The following is a 25610-nucleotide window of genomic DNA, read 5'->3' as shown; positions in this document are numbered from 1 at the left end:
TCAACCGACCCGGAAGCTTCTGGTGGCCCTTTTCTTTCTCATCAACCAGCCTAAAACATCATGGCCTCGCGTCTGGCTCGCGCCCGGGGAATTTCCCTGGGTTCGGCCTCGCCCCTGACCCCATGCCACCGTGTTGGTGCCTACCAACGGTGCATGCCTTCGCGGGCCACATCCGCCCCATTGGCTAAGACCTACATCCGCCATCTTCACCAGGATGCGAACACCGAGGCTCAGGGCACGAAGGCAACTCACAAGAAGCAGCCCAAATGGCTCGCGGTCAGCGGAATCGGATCTGGGACCAATATCCTTGAACATGTAAAGGAGGGCGAAATGCCGTGGCTGGATTTCCACACGAGGCACATCGGCCCCCGCGACAGCGACATTGCGCAGATGCTGAGCACCGTTGGCGTGGAGAGCAACAATCTGGACGAGTTCATCTCCCAGGTCGTCCCCAAAGATGTGCTGGACGCTCCGAAGAAACAAATTGTCCGCCGGGGCGTGACAGAGGAGAAGCTGATGTCTACCTTCTCATCCATGGCTAAGAAGAACAGAAAGAAGACTTGGATGAACGGGCGCGGGTATTACCCTGTCCCCACCCCGGCGGTCATCAAGCGGAACCTCCTCGAAAACCCTGGGTGGTATACTAGCTACACTCCCTACCAGGCTGAGATCAGCCAGGGCCGCCTGGAGTCTCTACTTAACTACCAGACAATGGTGTCGGACCTGACTGGCTTGTCTGTCGCCAATGCTAGTCTCCTGGATGAGGGGACTGCGGGCGCTGAAGCCATGACCATGTCTCTCAACTGCCTGTCCTCGTCGCGTCAGAAGAGGCAAAACAAGACTTACGTCGTCTCTTCCCAACTCAACCAAACCACGATCGATGTTCTGCGCGGTCGCGCCGAGGGTTTCGGTATTGGCATCAAGGTTGTTGACTTTTCGGACGCCGACACCCTCTCCGGAATCAAGGAGCTCGGCGATGATCTTGTTGGAGTCATGGTTCAGTACCCGGACGTTACCGGTAATGTCCATGACTACCGGGAAGTCGCTGATGTCGTCCACGAGCTCGGTGCTCAGCTGAGTGTGGCCACCGATCTATCAGCCCTGACAATCCTCACGCCTCCTGGAGAGTGGGGAGCCGACATCGCCTTCGGCAATTCCCAGAGATTTGGTGTCCCTCTTGGCTGCGGTGGTCCTCATGCCGCCTTCTTTGCCACCAAGGAGTCGAACAAGAGGCGGTTGCCGGGCCGAATTGTGGGTGTGACCAAGGACCGAACGGGGCGACCTGCTCTGCGCCTGGCGCTCCAGACCCGAGAGCAACACATTCGACGAGAAAAGGCGACGAGCAATGTGTGCACTGCCCAGGCTCTCCTGGCCAACATGGCAGCTATGTTTGCCGTCTACCACGGCCCTCACCAGCTCAAGGCGATGGCACTGGAAAACCTCCGAGGTGCGCGCATGGTGCAAAGTCTCGCCAGGTCGTACGGGTTTGACTCTGCTGGGTCATCTCTGCATCCAAGCGCCTTGTCCTTGTCCGACACAGTGACCATCAGAGGCCTGACCGCGGACCAATGCACCCACCTTTACGAGTCTTTTAACAAGAGGGGGATTAGTGTTCACGTCGACCAACAACGAAACGAACTCTCCCTAGCGGTGTCGGGCACATTTGCCCCTGCTCTGCTTGTCAAGATCTCTGGGGCTTTCAAGGAGAACGCCGTCAAGAACCAGCACTGGCACCACGTGAAGAACGCTGAAAATATTTGGGACGCCGCGCATGCGCTATCAAGAGAAGAGCTCTTCCAGACGATCCCGGAATCTGTCAGACGACAGTCTAGCTTCCTGACACACCCCGTCTTTAATTCTCATCACAGCGAGACAGAGATGTTGCGGTACCTGCATCATCTTCAGTCGAGGGATCTGTCCCAGGTCCACTCCATGATTCCGCTTGGGTCCTGCACCATGAAGCTCAACGGTACCAGCATGCTGGAGCTCATTGGTGTCAGCGGACATGCCGATATCCATCCCTTGTCCCAGGACGCGGACCTGGGGGGCTACCATCAACTTGTGGACGAGCTCTGCGAGCAGCTCACCCACTTGACGGGCATGGACGCGACGTCGATTCAGCCAAACTCCGGCGCTCAAGGCGAGTTTGCTGGCCTGCGCGTCATCCGCCAGTATCACCTGACCCAGGGCCACAACAAGCGCGACATCTGCCTTATCCCCGTGTCGGCACATGGTACCAACCCTGCGTCTGCGGCCATGGCTGGCATGCGGACTCTGCCCGTTAAGTGCGACCCCACGACCGGAAACCTCGATATCGAGGACCTCAGGGCGAAGTGCGCCAAGCATGCCGACGAACTGGCAGCCATTATGATTACGTACCCCAGCACGTATGGTGTCTTTGAGCCCGGCGTGAGGGAGGCTTGCCAGATCGTCCACGACCATGGCGGCCTTGTGTACATGGACGGAGCGAACATGAACGCCCAGATTGGCCTCACCTCTCCTGGCGCTCTGGGCGCCGACGTCTGCCACCTGAACCTGCACAAGACCTTCTGTATCCCCCACGGCGGAGGCGGCCCCGGTGTTGGTCCTATCGCCGTCAAGGAGCACCTTGCCGAGTTCCTGCCGGAGCGTACTAACTGGGTGACCAGCGCGAAGTTTGGCAGTGCTAGCATTCTCCCCATCAGCTGGGCGTATATGAAGTTGATGCGTAAGTTCTTACCCAAGTTAGGCTCTATGGTTCGTTACTGACCTCTCTCCCACAGGCGACGAAGGCCTTGTCAAGGCTACCAAGGTTGCCCTCCTGAACGCCAACTATCTCCTCGCCCGCCTCAAGGACCACTATTCCGTCGTCTACACCAACGATGCGGGGCGCTGCGCTCACGAGTTCATCATCGACGCACGTCCCTTCGGAAAGACTGCTGGCATTGAGGTCGCCGACATCGCCAAGCGGCTGCAGGACTACGGCTTCCACTCCCCCACCATGAGCTTCCCGATACCCGGTACGCTCATGATCGAGCCCACTGAGAGCGAGAGCAAGGAGGAGCTTGATCGCCTCGCCGACGCACTCATCCAGATCCGCCAGGAGATCCGCGAGATCGAGGAGGGCAAGCAGCCCCGCGAGGGCAACGTGCTCAAGAACGCGCCTCACCCGCAGCTCGACTTTATCCGCGGCGACGGCGAGGGCAAGTGGGATCGCCCGTACTCGCGCGAGAAGGCGGCCTACCCGCTGCCGTACCTGCTCGAGAAGAAGTTCTGGCCCAGCGTGGCACGTGCTGATGACGGTAAGCTACTTACACCAAGAACTACCTAGAGATGCGATCTCAGATGGCTAATGCTGGACACAGCTTACGGTGACATGAACCTCTTCTGCACATGCCCTCCCCTCGAGGACATGACCAAGCAGGATGAATAGAGTAGAAGACCGGCATTTTCACCGGACATTGTATATATATATATGCATGCGCACTAGACCGCAACGATGATGTTTAGCTTTGCTTTTTTTTTTATCAGGATTCTCATGGATTTCTATCAACTGGCGGCAGACCACGATTTCAACATCTGCGAGGGGGCGTTTGAAAACACCCACATTTCTAGCGGGCAGGGCCTCCTGTAAGGGAATTTATTTTAACATTGTTATGGGAAAAACCTTTGCATAGACACTTGGGACGGGTTCCCGGAGGATAGAGAAGGGTAGTCTTAATATAAAACTCAGTGGCCCACGTCACCAAAATCACATCCCACATGCTTGCGTCGTTAGACTGGTTACTACTACGCCTTTTATTTTTGGGCGAGTCCTTACTTTCATATGATCATCCATCATGCCATACCAACCCTATGTGGTCTTCCCAAGTGTCTATATATGCAAACGAAACCATTCATTTTGGGTCCCTGATTCTCCTCCACGCTGTAGGTACTTCATGCCTCAAACACCAACGCCACACCGTCGTCACCCGCCGTGACCACCCTCTCACCTGTCTCGCCCTGCACGAACCCGAGGACACCTCCGCCCTCACCATCGCCGCGGTGGCCCTTCCACTCCTTCTGCAATCCCGCATCCGCCACGCCGGCCGCGTTGGTGCCTGTCACGCCGCCGCCGCGCAGGTCCCAGCGGCGCACGACGCCGTCCATGCCGCACGTCGTCAGTAGCCACGAGTTGCGCACGAAGTCGACCTTGACGACCGAGTGGTCCTCGTGTGCGCCCACAATGTTCCTGCGCACGGCGAAGCGGCGCGTCGCGTCGTAAACGCACACGGAGCCGTCGACGGAACCCGCGGCCAGCAGCACCGTCGGGGGAGTGGCGTTGGCGAGTGTGATGGCTAGCGTCTCGATGCTGTCCGACTGCGTGTGCAGCGAGGCCAGGATCTGCCCACCCGCAGTGGCGTCGGTGGAGGTCTTGTTGCCGCGCTGGGCGCCGCGAGCCTGGGGCTGGGTCGTAGAGGTGAGGCGCGGAAGGGAGACGACTTTGATGGCACCGCCGGCGCCGCCGGCAGCGACGAAGGAGCCCTTGGGGTCGACGGCGAGCGAGTACAGGCCACCCTCAACCTCGAAGCGCTGGTCCTCACCGGTGAGGGACAGGACGGTCATGCCGTTCTCGCTGGTGATGTTCCTGGCGGCGGCAGCGCCCCAGACGTCCCAGGCGTAGAGACTGCTGTCCTCGGAGACGGTGATCAGGAGCTGGCCGTCAGGAGTCCAGGCGCCGGCCGTGCAAGCCATGGTGTGAAGGAAGTAGGACTGGACAATCTGGAGGGGGTTGGCCTTGTCGGAGGGATCGATGGTGTAGACCCAGACAGAGCCATCTGAGGCGCCGAGGGCGACGGTGTTGGGGTTGGCGGGGGAGGGGCAGGACTGGATCCAGTTGACCTCGGGGACCTCCTGGGCCTCGCCGATCAAGGAGACGTTGAGGGCGGAACCGGGCTTCACGTCGGTCTTCCAGGCGCGTATCCTCCCGTCGAGGCCGCCGCTGACGAGAATCTCGCCCTGGGGCAGGGTCCAGGTGAGTGTGTTGATGGAGTCGGTGTGGCCGTCGAGGGAGAAGAGGCTGTCGAGCTGGGTGGTCTGGGCGTTCGTCTGGGCGGCGGCCGGGTCGGAGGCATAGCTGGCAGGGAGAACGGGGCGCGAGGGCGCGGAGGATGTGTCGAAGAGCCAGCCGGCACCGGGGGCGTCGTCGTCCTCACCGGCTGAGCCGCCGACGGCGATGAGGGAGGAGTGGAGGGGATGCTGGGCGATGGTGAAGAGCGAGTCTTGCGGCAGGTCGAAGTAGGCGATGGAATCGTTGTGCAGCACCACCTCCTCGCCCTCCTCATCCGAGTCCATGGCGACGTCGCCGTCCTCCTGGACGAACTCCTCGGCGGCATCGTCAGCCGCGAGCATGTCGTCCAGATCCTCTTCCTTGTCGCGTGGGTTCGCCATGGTGGGGGTTAGAGCTCTGTTCTTTTCTGATTCTTGGGCACTGCGGCTAGTCCTCTGTTACCGAGGGGAAGGTGTAGTAGACAGGGTCGCCCGGGTTAAGTCGTCTTGACACGATGGCAAAAAAGTCTGTGGAAGGATGAAGAAGTGGAAGTGCTTGATAAGCAGTGTCCAAGTCGTCAAGGCGTGGAGGGGCAGAGGATTTTCTCCAGTCGAGGTTTGCGACCGACTGCGGGGTCCTTGCCTGTTTTTTTCGCGCCTTCCTTCCATGTCCCCCCATCCATTCCCACACCAAGATCTTCATCTCATGAATTGTCCCACGCTCTGTCTACCTAGGTACTAGGTAATAGGTAGGTAGTCTTTACGGAACCCTCTGCACATTCAGAATTCTTCAACGGTGAAAATATCTGATAAGGATATATTATTATATATCTGAACCATGACGCCGCCTCCCAAGGGTCTATGCACTCCTCTGCACTCCACAAAATTACAGTACCACGTTCTGGACTCCATCGCTTTTATCTCTTTCTATTCATCATCCCCCCCCCCCACACAAAACATGCCGTGCCCCCGCCGATGACTATGGACGAGGTGTTCCGTCTGCATTTGGCGACGGTGTAGCGGGAGGTCCGTAGCTGGGTGACACCGAGCCCTCATGAGGTAGACTACCCTGAAGCTCCGACACGAATGTCTGGGCGGGCATCTCGTGAGCACTCACCCCCCCAGCCATCTCCTGGGGATTCGGAACGCCGTGGAACGACGTGCCGCCGGACCCGTACAGCTCGCCTGACCCCCCATAGGCAGAAGGACCGGGCTTGGTCTCGGCCGGGAGCTCAGTGGTGTCGACGGCGCCGTAGGACCGCTTGCGCCTCCGGTACAGGAAGAACAGACCGACGGCCAGGGCAATGACGGCCACGGGGATGACCACGCCGATAGCTACTTTTGCGCCCGTCGAGAGGCCGCCGCCGCCGTCGTCGGATGCCGAATCTGCGCTGTCCGTATCTGTGTTTGTTGGCTTTGCAACACTCTCTCCGCTTCTCGTCTCTGTCTCTGTAGCCGATGTCGCTTCTGTCGTCACCGTCGCTGACGTCGACTTCACCAGGTCGCTGGACTCGTATACCATGCGCAGGCCGTACGCATTGATGCCATCAAGGCCCGTCATGGTCACGGCCTTCGTGTTTACGTCGTCGACAGTCACCAGCAGCACCGTCTCCTGGTTGCCGGCGTTCCAGGTGCAGAACAGCGACTCCCAGGCGTCGGAGAGCGTCTCGGGGTCCTCGACGCACCATAACGTCAGGTCGCCGCGCTCCGGGCAGCATGTCACCGTCGAGGTGCCCCCGCTGGACCTCGTGCAGCTGGCCTGCGCCGTGTAGCCGCTGGGGCAGCCGGTCCCCGGGGAGTAGTAGGCGGCCGGGTCCGGGTCGAAGTTCTCGGGCAGGCAGGTATTTGCAAAGTCGAAGCCGACGACCGTGTTGCTCGTGAGGTCGCTGCAGTCATCGGGCACGACAAAGTCGGTGGGGAACGCGCCCACGAACGACGTGATGGACATGATGGTTGATGCGCTCCAAGTAGTGCTCCGTAACTCCGTGCCTATGCGGACAAGCGCGGACTCGCGATCTTCATCTCCTCCCAGTCAACGTGCGGAGGAATTAAACTGCCTGTCAAAATCCCAGAGTCTCAGATTCTGAGGTGAGAGAAGCACAGCAGCCCGTGTGGGAAAATCGTGGAGTCCCGTCTGGCAGGTGATCCTGCGCCCTACGGACTCGCGGAGTCCAATCCCCACCACATCAGCCTGTCAGCATTCTCAAACGTCCTGACCCCAGCATGTTGTTCGGATCACCAATGGCCATTCACCATGGATCTTCTCAGGGGCCCCTCCTCTTGGATGTGTAACAGGCTTGAACCGATAGTCTCACTGTATCCCCCTTCTTATAGGGCTGCCACACTGCTACGCCCACCATCCTCGCGACCTCGCCATCCGCAACGCCTTCCCCTGTCGACCGGAAAGGAATAGACTACGGATACGAAGTAAGTAAGTAGTACGTATAGGAACCAGATATTTGCTCCAACTGCGGAATAGCGGAAGAATTATAATGGCAGTGCTCACTGCTGAAGAGGGCACCTCAATCCCTGTGCATGTTCTTTGTTTGAGAGGCTGGGAGGTTACTGCGTTGGCTGTGTCGACTTCTACTATGTAAGTTCTCGTTTCTCGGCAGTCTTAAAATGGAGAACGCGAATCGCGACCCCGGCTTCCCCGTACCACGGCGGCAATTGGAGTCCGACCAGACCAATGAAGGCTGTCGATGCGGTTGCAGAAGAGACAGAACGAGCTAATAAGCCGTTGACGACCTATGTCAATGTCGAGAGATACTATTATCATCTGTGTCGCGGAGTAATGCAGCATCTGGATATTCTTCTGACTGAATCCACCAAACGTTTAATTCATCGTTTGCGGTCTAGACAGGCGACGGGAATGGAAAACATGAGTATTTCCGTATGTATTACACAATGTGTGCCGAGTAGCCTTGGCTACAGATTCCTCGTCTAGCCACGTTGGGCTTGCCTATGCTATACTATTATTCTCATATAAGCCCAGTGGCATCCCATGAAAGAGGAATCCCAAGCAAAGCAAAGCAAAGCAAAACAACGCTCTCCTCCAAAACTCCGAGTCCTAATATATCCTTACCATCCAAGACAGTTGTGCCTAACGCCGTTGGTTCAATCGTCAATGACCTCGACCCAGTTATTCTCCGCCTTCTTCCTCCTCCACCGCTCGCCCGCCGCCTCTCTCACCACGCGCTCCTCCTCGCTCACTTCCGTAGCCTGTCCGGCCATCTCGCGCATCTGATACTTAATCCCAAACGCCAACATCTTCTGCCACCCGGCGTGCGCTTTACACCGCTTCCGCTCGCACATTCCTTTCGCGATGTCATCGTCGTCGTCACCGTCGCCGTCCGCGTCGTCCCCACGCGGTGGAACCCCTAGGTGCTTGGCCTTGAGGATTGCCTCGCCCTCGGGGCTCTTGACAAAGGCCGCAAAGGCGTCGCGTGCCGAGATGGTGTCTAGGCGGTAGTCGTACCCGCAAATATCTTCGCCGAAGCGCCCGGCATCGATGACGGTGCGTCGGCGCTTCTGCGCCAGCTCAACCAGGGTAAGCATGTGGTCGCAGAGTAGCGTCTCCTGTGCAAGATGGTAGCGTGCCTGGGCTGCACTGTCAAGGAGCGTCCTTTCTTCTGCTGTGAGAATATGCGATAGATCCTCATCCTTGCCTAAGGCTACAAGTTAGCACCGGCCCTGACACGCGTGACTTTGAAACAACGTACCGGTTGTCCCTTTCTCGGTTTGGGGGGTTGGAAGCTCGCCTTGAAATGGTACCTTGGCCAGCTTGAGCATCCCCTTCTCATCGATGCCGGCCATTCCACTGTTCAGCAGCGCCATGAGCTCATCTTGCGTTAACTGGTCATTGAGGCCCGCCTTGGCCTTGCTCTTAGGCAGCCGCGACACCATGCGCTCCCACCACGCCTGGGCATGCTCGTTGGAGCAGAACACGCTCGGCTCGGGTGACGTCAACCGCGCGGGCTTGCGGCACGCGCCCAGCGCACACGTCTTTTTGTAGAGCGTGGTGAGGTTGTCGTTTGTGCAGTTGGGGCAGATGAACATCTCAATCAGCGACTCGCCGATTCCCTTGTCCAGGTTGATACACTCTCCGTGGAACCAGTCCTCGCATTTTTCGCAGCAGATCATCCACCTGTGGTCATCGGGCCCGCGGCAGAGGCAGTAGGGCCCGTTGTCGGACTCGTCGTCCGTATCGTCCTCGTCCATGGCATCGTCCGGCGCGCCTCCATTGGCGGCGGTCGCAGGCTTTGGCCTCTTGGGGGCCTTCTTGGGGCCGGAGGGTCGCGGCCGCTTGGGAGTCTTCTTGGCTATCGTTGCGGTGCCCTTCTTCTTCGTTTTTTGTCCCCCGACAGCCATATCACCGGTCTCGTTGGTTTCTGTGGTAGGGATGGGTTGTGAGGGGGATTTAGAGGAGGCTAGGGGTGGTGCAGCATCCAAATTTTGCAGCTGAGCTGAGGGGGCTGGGGTGTTCTCGCTCTTGATGGGCTCTTCGATGAGCTCGAAACGAGCCTGCTCGTGAGTAGGAGGATTATTGTAGTCCATTGTCAATGAGTGAATGTCCGTATGTCATTCAAAAGATCTAACAATCAAACAACGCCAGTATTTGCGTTAGCAATTGAGAAAAAGCCCGAAAACCCGGGTTAAAGAAGCTGAGAGCAAAGTGATTTGATGCATCTGACAATCGGTATGTTTGTATACGATGCGGTTGATGATGGTCCAACGGATTCACAACGCGTCAGGTCCTGCTTTCACCTGAAGGGTCTTGGTCGAAGGAGGCGAAGAATGTGGCTGGAGCAATGACTAAGCCACTCCCAAGCCACGGCAAATTCGCGGGCCGCGAGCTCCATTGAAGCTTCTGACTCTCTACCAGCTTCCCACCATTAACCACACTCATTCATCATCGCTGTACGGCCATGTCGCATGCGTTAACCTCCTCCAAGGCGATGCCGGGGCTCCTGGCTCGCCTGTCGACCCGACAATGCCAGCGCTGCTACGCCAGCAGCGCCATGCAGCCCAAGCAGCTCCGGCCGACGGTGCCTCGCACGCCCATGCAGTCGCGACAGCCGATTATCCAGCGACGGACCAAGTTCAAGACGATTGAGCAGGCAAAGAGCCGGTACAGCACAGGGGTATGCGACACCACCGCGGAACCGAGACGTCCTGGGGATTGGCGCTGACAGATTGCTACCACAGCCGTTTTCCTGGAAGGCCGGGCTCCTGTTTGTCGCAACCTGCGCGGGGCTGATGTGGTACTTTGAGTTTGAGAAGGATCGCATGCAGAGGAAGAGAATAGCCGAAGCTTCTAAGGGCATGGGAAGGCCCAAGGTGGGCGGGCCCTTTGAGCTGATAGATCAGGACGGGAACCCCTTCTCGAGCGAGAAGATGAAGGGCAAATACTCCCTGGTATGTCGGATCCATTGGCTTCGATTTAGTCATGCACATGAGAACTGATGATGCGGAAACAGGTCTACTTTGGCTTCACCCGCTGCCCCGACATTTGCCCCGAGGAGCTGGACAAGATGGCGCGCATGCTCGACATTGTGCAGGAGAAGGTGCCCGCCGGCGCATTGCTGCCCATCTTCGTGACGTGCGACCCGGAGCGCGACGACCCCAAGTCCCTCAAGAGCTACTTGGCCGAGTTCCACCCTGACTTTATAGGCCTGACGGGCACGTACGACCAGATCAAGGACCTGTGCAAGAAGTACCGCGTGTATTTCAGCACGCCACAGAACGTCAAGCCGGGCCAGGACTACCTTGTGGACCACAGCATCTACTTCTACCTCATGGATCCGGAGGGCGACTTTGTGGAGGCGCTGGGGAGGCAGCACTCGCCGGATGAGGCTGCCAAGATTATCCTGGACCACATGAAGGACTGGAAGGGCAAGGCGGCCTAGTGGTCTGATACCTAGTTGGGGTAATGACGGAGGACGGCGGTGCTAGGGCGATGTAAGATGGGCTACCACGTATAGTGTACCATACTGTATCATCACAAGGGAAAGCCCACGAGATAAATAGCTTCATCCACTCAATACTTACGGGTTCAATCGGAAAAGCTCATCATCTCCAACTCTTGACTGTTTGCTGAGGGTTGGTGACGTGCAGACCCACCGTCGATGTGGATGCAAGCCCGATGTCGTGCGATTGGCCAACGCGGACATTGTCCGTGAATCCCATCCGGTCCTCCTCCGACATCATCTCTCAACCTCCCGCTTCATCCAATTTCGCCAGCACCTTCAGCGAACAATCGGTGTTTTCCGCGAGGATGAAAACACCATTGAGGCTGCTTGGCCGCTGCAGCGCCCATGTGCGGGTGCAACTATGGGCGCCGCACCAGCCCACTCGGACTCTAGCTTCACAAGTCAACGGTGGCCTGTCGAGGAATGTCCGCGAACCTGCTAACGCCCGGGGATTCCGCACCAGCCCGCGATACTGCTCCAAGAGAAATCCCGCCAATGATGATCCTGAGGATTACTTCGAGGCGGGCCTGTCCAAGCGGCGGCATGACCAATTGTTCTCGGGGGGAACGGCCGCACACCCCAAGCGCAAGGCCCAGCCATCACCTGCGGCTGTCCCGTCGGCGACACCTTTCTCTGAGGAGGCAAAGGGACTAGCGGATGGCTTTGGGTTTCTCTTCGAGTAAGTCTGGGGTTCAGAGACGAATTGCCTGTGACCCCCTCACTGACACCGGCTTAGCTGCGATGGTGTCTTGCATAAAGGCAACCACAAGATTGATAGTGCCAAGGCAACGCTGCGCCTATGTCACCATCAGCGCACAAGGTATCTTTTCCTGACCAACGGTGGCGGGAACACGACGGAGGACCAGAAGGCTGCCAGTCTCCTCAAGAAGGTTGGGACGGACGACAAGGAGCTGGTTGAGGGGAGGGTCATCCAATCTCACACCCCGCTCAGTACCTTTAAGGAGGAGAGCAAGCGGGATCAGACCATATATATCACGAGTCTGGATCCCAGCAGGGCTCGGGAGATTGCTCACTCGTATGTTTCTTCTATACCGTGTTCATCGAGATGAGATGGCGGCTAACCCATTGACAGTTACGGCTTCAAGAAGGTTGTCACTGCTGCAGATATTCTGGAGCACTATGACCACATCTATCCGTTCCAACCCAAGAGGATTGCACATGAGGATGTCCAGCCATTCCCCGACAGTGCTAGGATTTGGGACGGCTCGAATCCGCTGAAGTACGACAGTGCGGAACTTGAGCGTGGCAACTATCTCAAGATTGACCACATCTTTGTCTTCAACGATCCGCGAGACTGGTCTCTGGAGACGCAGATCATCTACGACCTCCTCATCTCGCACAATGGATACTTAGGGACGATTTCGAACAAGAACGGCAACCGGACGCTGGAGAACGACGGGTGGCAGCAGGACGACCAGCCCACCGTGTGGGTGTCCAACCTAGACCTGCTGTGGAAGACGGAGCACCCCATCAACCGCTTCGGAACGGGGGCGTTCGTGCACGCGCTCCGGGGCGTGTGGCACGAGTCGACGAGCCACGAGCTGCGCTTCAAGTACATGGGCAAGCCGTCGCAGATCACGTACGAGTACGCGCATGACTGCCTGCTGCGGGACGACACGTCGCAGGGCTCCGGGGCCCGGGGGCAGCGCCGGCCGCTGCGGCGCGTGTACATGGTCGGGGACAACCCGGAGAGCGACGTGCGTGGGGCGCTCGAGTTCCAGCCGGACGACGGCACCGAGTACGTGCCCATCCTGGTGCGGACGGGCGTGTGGCACCCGACCGAGGCGGCACCGCGCCCGCGCTGGGAGCCTGCGGTGATTGTGGACGATGTCCTGGACGCAGTGGTGTGGGCGATGCGCCAGGAGGGCATCGATATTGACCGCAAACAGGTTGAGCAGCATGCGGAGCTGTCGGCTTGATTCGTGCTCGATGGCTTCATAGGTAGACGTAGAGCCCCTAGCGGCAAATCAGCACTCTAAGCTTGGGCAGCTTCTTCAATAATGAGCCCGTCATCCATTGTGTAAAACATTTGGGCATCAGAACAATGTCAATCGGCGATTGGGTCTTGGATGTGTCGCTGTGAGCCTGTAGTTCTCCTGTTGTGCGACCCCTTCTGGCGGCGATCACCAGCGTCACATGCAAGGGTAAGTTTCCAGGCGGGAAGTTGCCCGTTTCGGTGTATCTGTGGGAAGCGGTTAGCCAAAAAAAGTGAGACACCAAACGACCACCTGTACGAAGTACGGAGTACAGATATAGTATAATAATAATACCCACGTATACGGATACAGACAGAACGCAAACATAATAAAATAGTCACTTACGTATACTATGCATAGACACACATAGGAATGTAGATGTTTATATACAGTAGATAAGCCCCAATATGATATACGGATATGTACTCCGTATGCGAATGTGTATTATAATAATGATGTCTCAGTTTTTCTTTTGCTGATGGTTTGCGTGGCTTGTGAAGACGGGACATGTGGCGTTGCCACGTTCTCAGTGGTCGCCCAGCCCAGCATTTCCCAGGGTCCTTATGCAAAGTTGCCCTATTTGCATCCGCGCGGCCAAGAAAAAAATTATATCGACGTCAGCTGAGCATGGGAAGGAGGCGATGTTTGATACGAGAAATCAGGGTCAACAGAGTGGTACCAATCGGTGACTGGACAGATTCCCAAGCCAGCCGACAAGGTAACAAGCTGATAAACAGCAAGTATTACCTAACTAAGTAGCCAACAGTAACGTGACCAGGAGGGACAAAGCGATTACATCACAACCTCGCAGGATTCGTTCGTCCATGTAACTTGTAACCTGGAAGCGACTTACATGGGCTGGCAGAGCGTGACATGGAGTCAATGCATAGACCAGAGTTAATGATACGATTGAGGTGGCTGCCATCGGACCAGAACGCTAGATATCTTTCGTACATGCTCGAGTAGGCCGTCCTTTGTCGCTGCCTTGAACCTAATACTAGCGAGTACTAGCTCCTGTCACCGACAAGCCGCCGATAAGCTAACCTACCTAGAACTGGCCTGGAACTCGGTGGACTTGGAGCACTGGGCTGGCCCCCCTTTTGCCCCTCCAGGTCTGGCGGTGCCCACCAGAAGCGCCTCCGCGTTTTCCTTCTGCACCCATCCAGACTTTGCCTTTAACGCCATTCCATCACCCTCTTCGTCTCCCCAGCCGCCACTTGTTTTATCCGTCACCAAGACCGTGTCAACAGTGTCCGCCCCCTTCATCTTCAACCTGCCTGGAATCGCAGACCATGTCTACTGGTGCTAACACTGGCGGTACCAGTGCCGGAGGATCAGGCAACCAGCCGCCGCTGCGGTCAGCCCTCAAGACAGAGGATGATGGCGACAGGACGCCGCCGGCTAGTGGCTCTCTGAAGGGTAAGTACATCATGAGACAAGAAACAATCTTGCTGCTTTTCATGGCTTAGTCGGAGGGGCATGGCGATGCAATGCATCGAGTGGGGTCTTTGCCAGGGTCGTCGTTATCGTTCATCTGGGATCACTAGGCCAGACTGGACTTCGCAGAGGTACTATGTAGTCTGCATTGTTTTCAGCTGGGGTTGTGCTGCTGTTTCCTGGTCCCTTAGCCGTCTTCAAGTGTCGACGATGGTATATATTTGTTCTCTACAACCGGCCTCACTTGGTGGAAATGTTTCAGAATGCTTCAAAGGAACACATGGCTTACGCCGTCACAGCTGTCCAGATTGCCGAGCCTGTCCCTGAGAGGCCCATAGATGACGATATACTCAGTGTCAGGCAGTTTCGCGCCGGCCTCGGTCGCAGGATGAGCGGCAAACTGCCCCCTCCCCAATTCGCCACAGGTTCAGCAAAGTCCTCAGTCTGTGGTGGGTCGCCCTCCCTGCGGCCAGTTGATGACCAGACTCATTCGTCGCCTGGTCATCAGAGCCGCCACCGGTATTACAGTGAGAAGCTCTTAGCCCAGGTCGGAGACTGGTTAGACCATGAGAGGAAGAAGTCTGCCAACCGCAAGAAGAAGCCCCGGCCGCGCAAGTCCCCCTCGCCTCCGGCAGAGAAGGGCGTTGAAAAGGAGCAGCCAACTGGGAGAGAAAGGGCCGGATCTCTCGATTCTCAATCTAGCGAAGTCTCCCTTGATAGGTTGCAGCGTATTCTTGAGGACTCCATGGCATCGTTGGGCCTGGGTTCGCTCCCTCACTATGCCCCCAAAGTCTTTCAGTCACGACACAGAAGGCGCAGATCGTCGCTTCAGCGCGGTGCCTCATCGGACACGGATTACATTGATGGCGATGCTATCGTCCCCGACTGCGACGTGTGGCTCGACAACTCTAAGACTCTGGGATATAACGGTGGCCCCGCAGATCTCGAGGAGTTGGATCAACGTGCCCAGCGAGAGCGACAGGCATGGATCAGCTTCAAGAATGAGATCATCCGCACTGCGCACACCTTGAGGCTTAAGGGCTGGCGGCGCGTACCTCTGGACAGTGGCGAGAGCATCGATGTAGAACGTCTGAGTGGTGCGCTTACCAATGCTGTCTATGTGGTTACCCCCCCTCCGAACATCTCCAGCCCAGAGGGCAAGAAACCCCCTACCAAGGTCCTGCTACGAATCTACGGACCCCAGGTGGAGCACCTCATCGACCGCGAAAACGAACTCAAGGTGCTGCAACGTCTAGCTCGCAAGAAGATCGGTCCACGACTACTAGGCACATTCCGAAACGGTCGTTTCGAGCAGTATTTCAACGCGTCTCCCTTGACTCCGAAAGATCTGCGTGATCCCGAGGTATCCAAGCAGATTGCCAAACGCATGCGAGAACTACACGACGGCATCGAGCTGCTGCATCACGAGAAAGAGAGCGGCCCTGGAGTGTGGAAGAACTGGGACCAGTGGCTAGAGAACACTGGCAGAATCGTCACTTTCTTGGATAAGCAACTTGATGCCACCCCTCGCGAGTCTGGGCGCAACTCTGTCTTCCATGCCTGGAAGTTGAATGGCTACGTATGCGGAGTTCCTTGGCCTCAGTTCCGGGCCATGGTGGAAAAATACAGGGCACATTTGAACAGCTACTACCGGAACCAGAAGGCCCTCAAAGAGTCACTGGTATTCGCTCACAATGATGTAGGTCTTCTTACTTATGATGGAAAGATTCAACTGCTAACCGGGTGGTTCAGACACAATACGGAAACATTCTCCGCTTCCAACCCGATGACAAGAAGTCCCCTCTTCTCCAGCCCGCCAACAAGCATAAGCAGCTCATGGTGATTGACTTTGAGTACGCCGGTGCCAACACTCCTGGGCAAGAGTTCGCAAACCACTTCACCGAGTGGACCTACAACTATCACGACGCCAAGGTCCCCTGGGCCTGCAATGCTAGCCAGTATCCTAAACTCGACGAGCAGCGGCGCTTCCTTAAATCCTATCTCGACCACCGCCCGCAGTTCCCACACGCCGGCTCCACACCCCGTCTGGCCCCGCTAGACAGTAGTGTGAACAGCACGCCGGCTCCGCCTCTACTGCCCACCAACTCAAGCAGCTCCATAGTGGACTTCATGCTTGACTCGAGGGCACCGCCTGGCGGTTGGGGCGCCGTGGACCAGGAGAGGGAGGAGCAGATGGAGAAGCACGTGCGTGAGCTCCTCGAGGAGACGAGACTGTGGCGCCCGGTCAATAGCGCCATGTGGGTGGCTTGGGGCGTCGTGCAGGCCAAGGTGCCTGGACTGAACGCCGGGGAGGTACCAGGCTCAGGAGAAGATGAGGAAGTTGCTGTTGACGACTTTGACTACCTGAGCTACGCCCAGGACCGGGCGTTCTTCTTCTGGGGAGACATGGTGCAGGCGGGGCTCGTCACGCCAGAGGAGCTTCCAGAACAACTTCGCACCAAGCTCAAGGCCGTGGAGTATTAATGTTTTCGAGCTGGGCAGCGATCACTGCAGAACAATAGGACAGTACCCCGTATATCTTATGATGTCTAGTCTTGAAAAATACACCCAAGCGTTCATTTCTTTGTATATCTTCATGCGTCCAGCTTGAGGCGGTCGAGCATCGTATCAATCTTGCCTAGCAGGACTTGATAATTGATGGCATCTGACGCAAACTCGTCCTCGGCTGACTCGCCGTCTATTGTTTTCACAGCTGGTTCATTCTCCCCTTCTAGTGCCTCAGACTGCACGCCGTTGCTTGCTTTCACCTCACCCCTACCCCCGTCCATATAAGCGGGGACAGGGTTGCCGTCCTCAGCAGCATTCGCCGCCTGGTCGGCAATGGCAGCTGCAGCCTCGGCGTTGATCTCGCCATTCCCATCCATGACGTCCTCCAGGCCGGTGTCCTCAAAACGCAGCCTGAAGCGCTCAGACAGGTAGTACCGAATGTCATCCAGCAGTTCGATCGTGTCCGTCTCCTCACGGCTGCGCAAGCGCCCGGCGCTCTCGCGGATCATCTCCTGGAAGTCGTCCTCGTCGATGTAGTCCTCGAGGCGGTAGGCCAGGTAGCGCGCGGCAAACTCCTCGAGGCGCTGGACGCGCAGGTCCCAGGCGGCGCGGATGACGTCGTAGATGTTGACGGGCTCGACCTCGAGGACGGGTCGGTCGGGGGCGCCCGCGGCACCGGCTGCTACCGCGATATGCACGTTGGATGATCCACTGCCGAGGGTGGAGATGGCGACGGCGGCCTTGGACTTGAGGGTGTCGAGGAAGAGCATGTCGGCGGCGTAGAGGAGGTCGAGGGCGTGGTCAAGGGAGATGCGGTCGGTGCTCTCTGTGTAGAGGAAGGCGAGGATGAGCTCAAGGATCTCAGGGGCGCAGTCGACGGTGACGATGCGGAGGTTCTCGGACCGATGGGACTCGACAAAGTCGCCTGAGAACATCCTGTCAAAGTACTCGCTGCGGATGAGCATGGCCTTATGCGCCGGGTAGAGGACTGACTTGCGCGGCTTCTTGGGAACAGTGTCGCTGGTGGGCGCTGCTTGCGAGGGTGGGCCAATGGGGATTCCCTGCTCATTGCTTTCTTTATTCGATAGTGGCTGGCCATCTTCGTCGTCTTCGCCATCTGGCTCGTCCGCTCGTAGAAGCACGTCGGCAAAGATGGAATTGTCGTGTTTCCATTTGACCTCGTCGACGCGATCCGTGTCGACAATCATCTTGCGTCCTAATACATTCTCCCGGAAGAACTCGTCGACCTGTCTCAGTGCCCTCTCCACCTCATCCTGATACCGCTGCCGGGCCAGTCGGCGATCATTCCCAGCCAGTATGGCCTCCCACAGCTGTTCAATCTCGAGCTGCTTGCTTATCTTGTCCAAGCCCTTGATGACCTCCTCTTCGGTCACGTCACTGCCTGGTGGAACTAGGTCCCGAGGCAGGTTGCCCAGGTACACATACCGCATAGCGATCTGGAAGGCCTCTACCGGGATGGCATGCGATAGATTCCACTTGGTGGTTTCAGGCTGGTCGGTAAGTTTCTTCTGGAAGTAAGGGGTCCTAGCGGCGAGGATGAGCTTGTGCATGTTGAAGGAGTCGGATCCGGCGATCAGGGAGATGTCGGCCAGAGAAGGTCTCAAGTTGGTGAGGAGCGACGAGATGTGGGTTGACCAGTAGACGTGTGGATCTGAAGACTTGGAAAAGTCGTACTGCAGGAGCAGGTTGCGTATCCTGTCGTTGAGGGCATTGTAGATACAACGCTCACCCTGGAACGTGTTCCTCTCAGCAAGAGCGCCTGATTCCAGCAGCAGCCGCACGAGCTCGTAATGTCCGCAGAGACTAGCCTGATACAGTGTCAGCCGTATTATCCTCATTTATTTACAGGGGCTGCGTACGATAATGAGCGGTGTGTAATCGAATTCGTCCTTGCCATTGATATTTACCCCGAAATTGATGAGCTCCTGGCACTTTCTTAGGTCTCCGTGTCGGCAAGCCAGCAGGAATTCATTGAACTGCTCGCTCGTATCCAGCGGATTCTCATCCCGGAGCTTCCCAGCCTTAATCATCAGGTTCTCCTGGGCCAGAGTCCCCTCCAGTTCGTGCTTCTTGAGGACCATGGTGGCGACCAATTGCGGGGTGTGTGCGACGTGGGACGGAAATTATGCAGGTCTACAAGACTCCAAAAAAGGATACAAATTTCTTCACAACTGGGACAAAAGAAAACAAACTCTATGAGAATCCGAAGAGAGACGCTGGCGACAGATGCGCTTGTCAAGCAAAGTAGGAGCCATGTCGTCGAAGCTAGGTGATGACCGACGTTGAAGCAGTGAGACCCACCGACATCATTGCCCCACGTCAGTGGTGGATCAATTTTATCTTATCGCTTATCGATTTCTCGATAGTGCATGCAGATGTGCGTTGCCGTGCCAACAACCGCATGTAATCTATTGTTTACACTCCACATGTCTTGTCAGGTCGATCGCCGAGTCAACGGGTGGCGTTGGTTGGCTGTTGGCAACGAAACTGGCCATGCTGCATGCACAACCATGCAGGCACCGTGGTCCCCGTCACTCCTGTGAATTGCCTGCACGCTGTCTCGACTTTGTTCTTCACGGCCCATGACACTCGCACTCCCCAAGTTGCACACCTTCAACCTCACAACAACAGACTTCGTTACTAACAGCAGGGTACCATTCTCCCCCGCCCTTCGGCCTCTCTCTTGCTGCCGTGCAGCCATCAAGGAACTCCCCTTGTATGGGTTTCTCTGGGAGGCTTATGCTCTAGAGTCGGCACAGTCGTGAATGCATTCAACATGACTACTGAAGAACATTACGATACGTTGGAGAAGATCGGTACGTACCTACGGCCACAAGCCTACTCTCCATCTCTGCAAAACTCCAACTAACTCGCGCCACCCCGAATTGCAGGCCATGGCTCGTTTGGAATCATCCGCAAGGTCCGCCGCAAGACCGACGGCTTCATAATGTGTCGCAAGGAGATCTCCTACAGCAAGATGTCCCAGAAGGAGCGCGAGCAGCTACACTCCGAATTCCAGATCCTCTCCCACCTACGACATCCCAACATCGTCGCCTACTACCACCGCGAACATCTCAAGATGAGCCAGGACCTATACCTATACATGGAATACTGCGGTAATGGTGACCTCGGCAGGGTCATCAAGGACCTACAGATCAAGGGCCAGCGGGCCCCCGAGACTTTTGTCTGGAGCATGTTCAGCCAGCTTGTCCAGGCGTTGTATCGTTGCCACTATGGTGTTGACCCTCCGGAGGTGGGCACGAATCTGCTGGGGCCGGCTAAAGGCATGGCACAGGGCCCCCCCAAGGTTCCCCCAGGCACCATGACGATTCTTCACCGTGACTTGAAGCCCGAAAATGGCAAGTCACCTTCCTCCTATCCTGAAGCCGACCCATTGTCTAACACTGAACAGTCCTCCTTGATAAAGACAACATGGTCAAACTCGGCGACTTTGGCCTCTCCAAGATCATCAAAACCCACGACTTCGCATCCACCTACGTGGGCACCCCATTCTACATGTCACCCGAGATCTCCTCCGCCGAGAAATATACCCTCAAGTCGGACATCTGGGCCCTGGGTTGCGTTATCTACGAACTGTGTACTAGACAGCCGCCGTTCAACGCCAATTCGCATGCCCAGCTATATCAGAAGATTAGGGAGGGCAAGATTGCGCCTCTTCCGGACCTGTACTCCAGGGAGCTCAGTCAGGTCATCAAGGATTGTCTGAAGGTGGACCCTGATCAGAGACCTGAGACGTGGCAGTTCCTGAACCTACCCACCGTCAAGCTTATGCGGAAAGAGAAGGAACTTGAAGATCGGAACAAGAGGATGAAGGCAGAGAAAGACTTGTTGGAGAAGAAGGAGAAGGAACTTGCAGATCTCAGCAAGAGGCTGAGGGCAAAGGAAGACTCACTGGAGAAGAAGGAGAAGGAGCTGAGCGACGTTGACTCGTCTCTTCGCCGTGAATGGGAGGTAAAAGCTTACCTGGAGATTGACCGCCTTGCGCAAGCTCAGTTCGAGAAACTCAGCAAGCAGTTTGACATCGAGCTCAAGGCCCAAGTAGAAGCAGAGCTACAAAAGAAGGCGTCGTCCTTGGCGGTCGAGCAGCCAAGGTCCGAGCCGACTGATTACCAGCGTCTGTCGGGTGACACAACTAGCGGCGACGAGTTCCCTTCGACGACAGATGTCACAGATTACTCGATGGGCACACCAGACCACAAGCACAAGGAGCCTAGGAAGGCTGGACGGACACCGTTTGGTCGCGCTCAGACCATGTTTGCCGGACATGCGGGCACACCGATGGACATCGAGATGGCATCGCCGAGTCCCATAGCCATAGCATCTCTATCGCTGTCTCCCCGCCGCACAGCCGTAACCAAGGCGCAGTATGTGCCCGAGGGTAACATCTTTGCGGCTAACAAGAGTTCCGATGAGCCTCGATGGATCAGTTCCGGCAACAACACGCCCGAGGAGTCTGATGAGGAGGATATTGTCCCGTCACCGACGAGGCACATCAAGTCGACCAAGAACCCATTCACGTCCAAGTCTCGCCCCGTGCTTACATCGCAAAAGTCCTGCCCAATCAACCGCCTGAAATCCCAACCCTCTAGCTCTGGTCTGGTGTCCAAGGTGGGCCTGGGCCAGCCGCCCGAGACTGGTCCACGATCGCCCATCAGACGACTGAGCAAGATACCTTCGGCGGCGAATCTGGCGGGAGAGAGTGCTGCCCACGCCGCCGGCCTCACCCGGACGTCGTCTCTGACCAGGAGGGACAGGGACAATAGGGACAGCAGGGACGGCGAGGCGCTGGGCAAGGTGGCGGCCAAGAACAACATCAAAGGCCGCACACTGGTCGAACTTCAGCAGGCTCGGGCTGGGGGCCGCCCTCTGAGCGTCAACGGCGCCATGGGACCCTCGTCCAGCATGGAGATGAGCCCCAAACGACGCCTCGGCGAGCGCAACGTTAGCAGGGCCATCAGCGAACCCGCTGCCATCTGGGACCCAGAGAGGGACGAGATGCCCAGCCCGTTTCTCGTGCGTCATCGCAGGATTGCTAGGGCGTAGAGGTATTCGCAGCCCTGAGAAATGACTCACATTTGTCTCTGGGTGTCCATATACAGCACACAGGACTAGGCAAGCGATGGGCACAGCCGAGACACACGATCCACCTGGCATTGGCGAAGAAATGCCAGCCGACCAGACGCACTGTACCTTTTTCATTTGTTTATACAGGACGGCGTTAGCGGATATGACAGGCGACAGTCTGCCATGGGGAGCACCAGGCGTTGTCTGGATTTGTTTGCAACTGCGGAAGCGGGCGAGATGACTTGATGATACGTATCTGGATAGGCACATCTCCCCCCTTGGAGTAGCTTCTCTTTTTCTTTGAACACTTATTATTTTCTCCTCTTCACTTTGTTCCCCGCATCACATCACGATCCCGTGTTGTTCTTTTGTTACAGCCTCCAGGGTATGGGTATCGCTGCACAGGCGCTGTATATAATACGTGTTTGCCAGCCCATGGCGTTTAGGGTTTTATTATAATAATAGGCACTGTAGATTGTTGGAAACCAAATTTGATGCAGAGCTGCAGCTCCGCCATGTGTCTCAGCGGGTATCTTGCATGTCTTGCATGTCGGGTGCGAATGCATTGCGTCTGTGCCTTGCTTGCGACCGCACCATAACTCCACGCACGCAGGTCCTACCTGTACTTGGGTGCCTACGTTACCCTACATCTACCACCATCCGGGCGAACGGGACGGTTCAACTCGATGGCCACCCTCCTTTGTCCCGCGAATGATGGATTGAGTAATTGTTACTGCGTGCGGATAGGTGCAGAGCGCCTGGAGTGGCGATGAGGACTGGCTTTCCCCCCTTCCCCCTCTTTATCTCATCCCGACTTGGGCAGGTGAGGGTTGTGCGAACTGGTGGAGGGCGGACGGATTGGCGGATGGCGGATGGATGGCGGATGGCACGGTCCGCGCAGCCAACAGCGTCCGGATACCCGCCGAGGGCTGCTCACATGGACAGCTGGACGGGGATAAGAAGGAGGGTGTTCGTCATGGGTTCCTGGTGGGCTGCTCTCGGTGTGTTTCGCGCTGCAACTCGGGGCCATTTCTGTTGCACACCCACGTCTTTTGACGCCCATGATGATGATGGGTGGTGGTGAATACTGCTGCCTCGGCTGGGTTGTGGTGGTATAACTTCCTCTGAGGGGCCTGATTTTCCCCTCCTCACCATCACATGGTCCTCGGCCTCTGTGGTGCCTCTTGCAACGGATCACGGCCGAGAGGGTGTCGTCAGAGTTCAAAAGTCCAAAGACTACGAGTACGAATACTAATTCTGGGAAGCAAATCGCTAGGGGTGGTATTCTGCGTGCCTACGAGACAGTGTCTCGTCTGTCTCGACATGAAAGGAAAATGCTGAACAGGGGTATTCCAAATCAAAATGCAACCTAATATCCGCGGAGTCAAACAAATCCCAATGAAGATTAAAAGAGTCCAGATCGGGAGGAACGTATGAGAGACGGAAAAAAGCAACTTGCGATCCAACGCCGTGTACCCCCAAACCCAAACCAAACGGAGCCGTGAGGCCATCCCTTCTTGACCAGCCGCGAGGCCTCTGCCATCTTTCAGAATTCCATGCATCGCCCAAAACTGCCACAAATGGTCTGCTCGCTCTGCTTGCTTCGTTTCCGATTCCATCACGGCCCCCAAGCATGTGATGAGTGATGAGTTTGTGTGTCCAAAGCGGTACCGTAATAACCCGCGTCATTCGGCCATTTTTTTTTCTTCCTTCGCTTTTGCTCGTGAGACTTGTTAAGAGTTTTGAAAAGAGATGATTCCTAGTGCGTCTTGTTTCTGATTCGCGTCGTTTTGGGTTGTGTGTCGACAGTGTATTCGTAGTGGAAAATCGCTTCAACGGCGGTGGTGACGGTGAGAGGATTGTTGATGTCGATGGCCGTGTCGATGCGAAGAATGCCTGTGCCGACCGGACGAGCCGCTCGCGTCCAGATCCCTCTCGAGGTTCTCCACGCGCGACCTGTGCTGCTTCACAATCTCCTTGATGTGGGCGATGCGGTCAAAGTCCACCTCGAGCTCGTCCAGCTGCTGTATGATGTCGGTGTAGCGCGCAATCTCCTCGTCGGCGCCGTCGATGATGTTCCCCGCGCGGTCGTACTGGACCTGGGTGAACATCTGGGCCTGCTGGCTGAGGTACTGGATATTCTGCTCGATGCTGACCATGAGCCGGTCAAAGTAGCGCCCCAGCGCGGCGAGCGACGAGCTGTCGAGCAGCAGGAGCCCCTGGCTGCTGGCCCTGCTGGCGGCGCGGGAGCTGCTGGACCCGCCGTCGACGGCGGCCTGGCCCTGCCGCAGCAGCTGGATCTCCTCCGAGGTCAGGCCCAGTTGCGTGTCCGGGACGGCGTTGGCCGTCATTGCGGGAGGAAGCGCGCGGGGCGCCGGGGCGCGCGAGAAGCGGCGGGGTTGTCACAATGTCGGAGCCGGCACCGCGGTGGTGATGATGATGGTGTCGATGGATTGGATGGAGGCGATGGACTGCTGGGTCGGCGGTGGTTGGTGGGGGAATGAGGCAGACGAGGTGGTTGATGCCCAACGACGATGGCGGACATGGGGAAGCGTACGACGGCGGCCCTGTTCGGCGGGTGCAGTACGCAGAGCGTCATGATCTCGGAGCGAAGACGGGGTCGGGCATGGCCGGCTGGGCAGAGGAAGAGAGGATTTGCTGGAGCAGTGGTGGTGGGAGTAGCAGTGGTATTCGTTGTTGTTGTGGGAGCCTGGGAGGTTTTGGTCGGCGATAACGGCAAGCTGGGACAAACCAAAAAGGGCGTGGTGCAATGCTGCAATGCTGCAATGCTGCAGAATGCTGAGTGCCCGCCGAGGGCGGCTGGGTGCACCGCAGCGTTTCTGGGGAAGGCGAGGCTCCCTGTGATTGGGGAATGGCCACAGGGCCGCTGTTTGCGTGCCGCTGTGAGCGTTTCGCAACTACCTATCCGACAGGCAGAAGGGGGCCGCGGGGCGAGGTTCTGTTGCAGCTCTGGGTTATGAGGACGAGGGGAATCAAGGACAGGCGCAAGACGCAGAGAATAGATGGGGGAGCGACGAGAGGTTACCCAAGGCAATGGGTGACTTCGGCGAGGTGGGTGGTGTGATGCGGCATGAGAAGGTATGGATTGGATATAGAGGGGCTTCTTCCACTCGACCCTGACCACTGCAGCCTGCCCCCTCTGCCCACTATTATTAACCCTCTGGTGCTCTAGCCTCTGCCCACCCGAACGGCCGCCCGAACGGCTGGTGGTGTCTTGGCCCACCCATCCCTCCATCAGACCTCCATCAGACCTTCACCAGACCTCCACCGGAGCATCACATATCCGCCCGCCGTTCGCCTCTACGCTCCAGAGCAGCGCACCGCCAAGCGCATCCGGTATCTCCTTGCGATCCCCTGGCACGATGCCAGAGCATTATACCCATCGTCGATCGAACCTGGGATCGCCGGGGACTGGCTACTGGATCAACAGCCGAGGACGCGAAAGCTGTCAGACGACCAAGCGGTCTGGCATCGCCGCACGTCGCTGCGCCTGAAACGACATGCCCGTCAAGGCTGGCCCTGTTACAATATCTTCATTCTTATCAGCTCACCGCTACTAAAC

General features: G+C 57.1%; 10 protein-coding genes across 10 annotated transcripts; 5 read left to right on the top strand and 5 right to left on the bottom strand.

Moving 5' to 3' along the window:
• Positions 1-60: 60 nt before the first annotated feature.
• On the top strand, positions 61-3412 carry GCV2 (glycine decarboxylase subunit P; the record flags this gene model as incomplete). The annotated part of the gene is made up of 3 exons (XM_083194665.1): positions 61-2707; positions 2763-3281; positions 3345-3412. 3 exons carry the CDS (start codon positions 61-63, stop codon positions 3410-3412), a joined length of 3234 nt encoding a protein of 1077 aa, XP_083049578.1.
• Positions 3413-3915: 503 nt separating this feature from the next.
• SQT1 (WD40-repeat-containing domain protein) lies at positions 3916-5409 on the bottom strand (the record flags this gene model as incomplete). Its single annotated transcript, XM_083194664.1, has 1 exon — positions 3916-5409. The coding sequence occupies one exon, from the start codon at positions 5407-5409 to the stop codon at positions 3916-3918; it is 1494 nt and encodes a 497-aa protein (XP_083049577.1).
• Positions 5410-5986: 577 nt separating this feature from the next.
• Positions 5987-6955, bottom strand: ACO1O0_005238 (uncharacterized protein; the record flags this gene model as incomplete). The annotated part of the gene is made up of 1 exon (XM_083194663.1): positions 5987-6955. The coding sequence occupies one exon, from the start codon at positions 6953-6955 to the stop codon at positions 5987-5989; it is 969 nt and encodes a 322-aa protein (XP_083049576.1).
• Positions 6956-8124: 1169 nt separating this feature from the next.
• On the bottom strand, positions 8125-9564 carry ACO1O0_005237 (uncharacterized protein; the record flags this gene model as incomplete). Its single annotated transcript, XM_083194662.1, has 2 exons — positions 8125-8675; positions 8730-9564. 2 exons carry the CDS (start codon positions 9562-9564, stop codon positions 8125-8127), a joined length of 1386 nt encoding a protein of 461 aa, XP_083049575.1.
• Positions 9565-10028: 464 nt separating this feature from the next.
• Positions 10029-10916, top strand: SCO1 (SCO1/SenC-domain-containing protein; the record flags this gene model as incomplete). The annotated part of the gene is made up of 3 exons (XM_083194661.1): positions 10029-10151; positions 10216-10425; positions 10488-10916. 3 exons carry the CDS (start codon positions 10029-10031, stop codon positions 10914-10916), a joined length of 762 nt encoding a protein of 253 aa, XP_083049574.1.
• A 236-nt stretch (positions 10917-11152) lies between these two features.
• Positions 11153-12919, top strand: ACO1O0_005235 (HAD-like domain-containing protein; the record flags this gene model as incomplete). Its single annotated transcript, XM_083194660.1, has 3 exons — positions 11153-11658; positions 11716-12015; positions 12073-12919. The coding sequence occupies 3 exons, from the start codon at positions 11153-11155 to the stop codon at positions 12917-12919; spliced, it is 1653 nt and encodes a 550-aa protein (XP_083049573.1).
• Positions 12920-14268: 1349 nt separating this feature from the next.
• Positions 14269-16897, top strand: ACO1O0_005234 (kinase-like domain-containing protein; the record flags this gene model as incomplete). The annotated part of the gene is made up of 3 exons (XM_083194659.1): positions 14269-14395; positions 14713-16112; positions 16166-16897. The coding sequence occupies 3 exons, from the start codon at positions 14269-14271 to the stop codon at positions 16895-16897; spliced, it is 2259 nt and encodes a 752-aa protein (XP_083049572.1).
• Positions 16898-17007: 110 nt separating this feature from the next.
• On the bottom strand, positions 17008-19023 carry ACO1O0_005233 (ankyrin repeat and BTB/POZ domain-containing protein; the record flags this gene model as incomplete). The annotated part of the gene is made up of 2 exons (XM_083194658.1): positions 17008-18750; positions 18802-19023. 2 exons carry the CDS (start codon positions 19021-19023, stop codon positions 17008-17010), a joined length of 1965 nt encoding a protein of 654 aa, XP_083049571.1.
• A 695-nt stretch (positions 19024-19718) lies between these two features.
• On the top strand, positions 19719-22006 carry KIN3 (kinase-like domain-containing protein; the record flags this gene model as incomplete). The annotated part of the gene is made up of 3 exons (XM_083194657.1): positions 19719-19758; positions 19834-20280; positions 20355-22006. The coding sequence occupies 3 exons, from the start codon at positions 19719-19721 to the stop codon at positions 22004-22006; spliced, it is 2139 nt and encodes a 712-aa protein (XP_083049570.1).
• A 1853-nt stretch (positions 22007-23859) lies between these two features.
• ACO1O0_005231 (uncharacterized protein) lies at positions 23860-24378 on the bottom strand (the record flags this gene model as incomplete). Its single annotated transcript, XM_083194656.1, has 1 exon — positions 23860-24378. One exon carries the CDS (start codon positions 24376-24378, stop codon positions 23860-23862), a length of 519 nt encoding a protein of 172 aa, XP_083049569.1.
• Between the last annotated feature and the right edge of the window lie 1232 nt (positions 24379-25610).

This window comes from Amphichorda felina, assembly GCF_050947745.1.
Source record: "Amphichorda felina strain 45539 chromosome Unknown scaffold_5, whole genome shotgun sequence".
Taxonomy (NCBI): Eukaryota; Fungi; Ascomycota; class Sordariomycetes; order Hypocreales; family Bionectriaceae; genus Amphichorda; species Amphichorda felina.
Note: the sequence above shows the minus strand (reverse complement) of the source record. Positions and strands in the feature narration are given on the sequence as shown.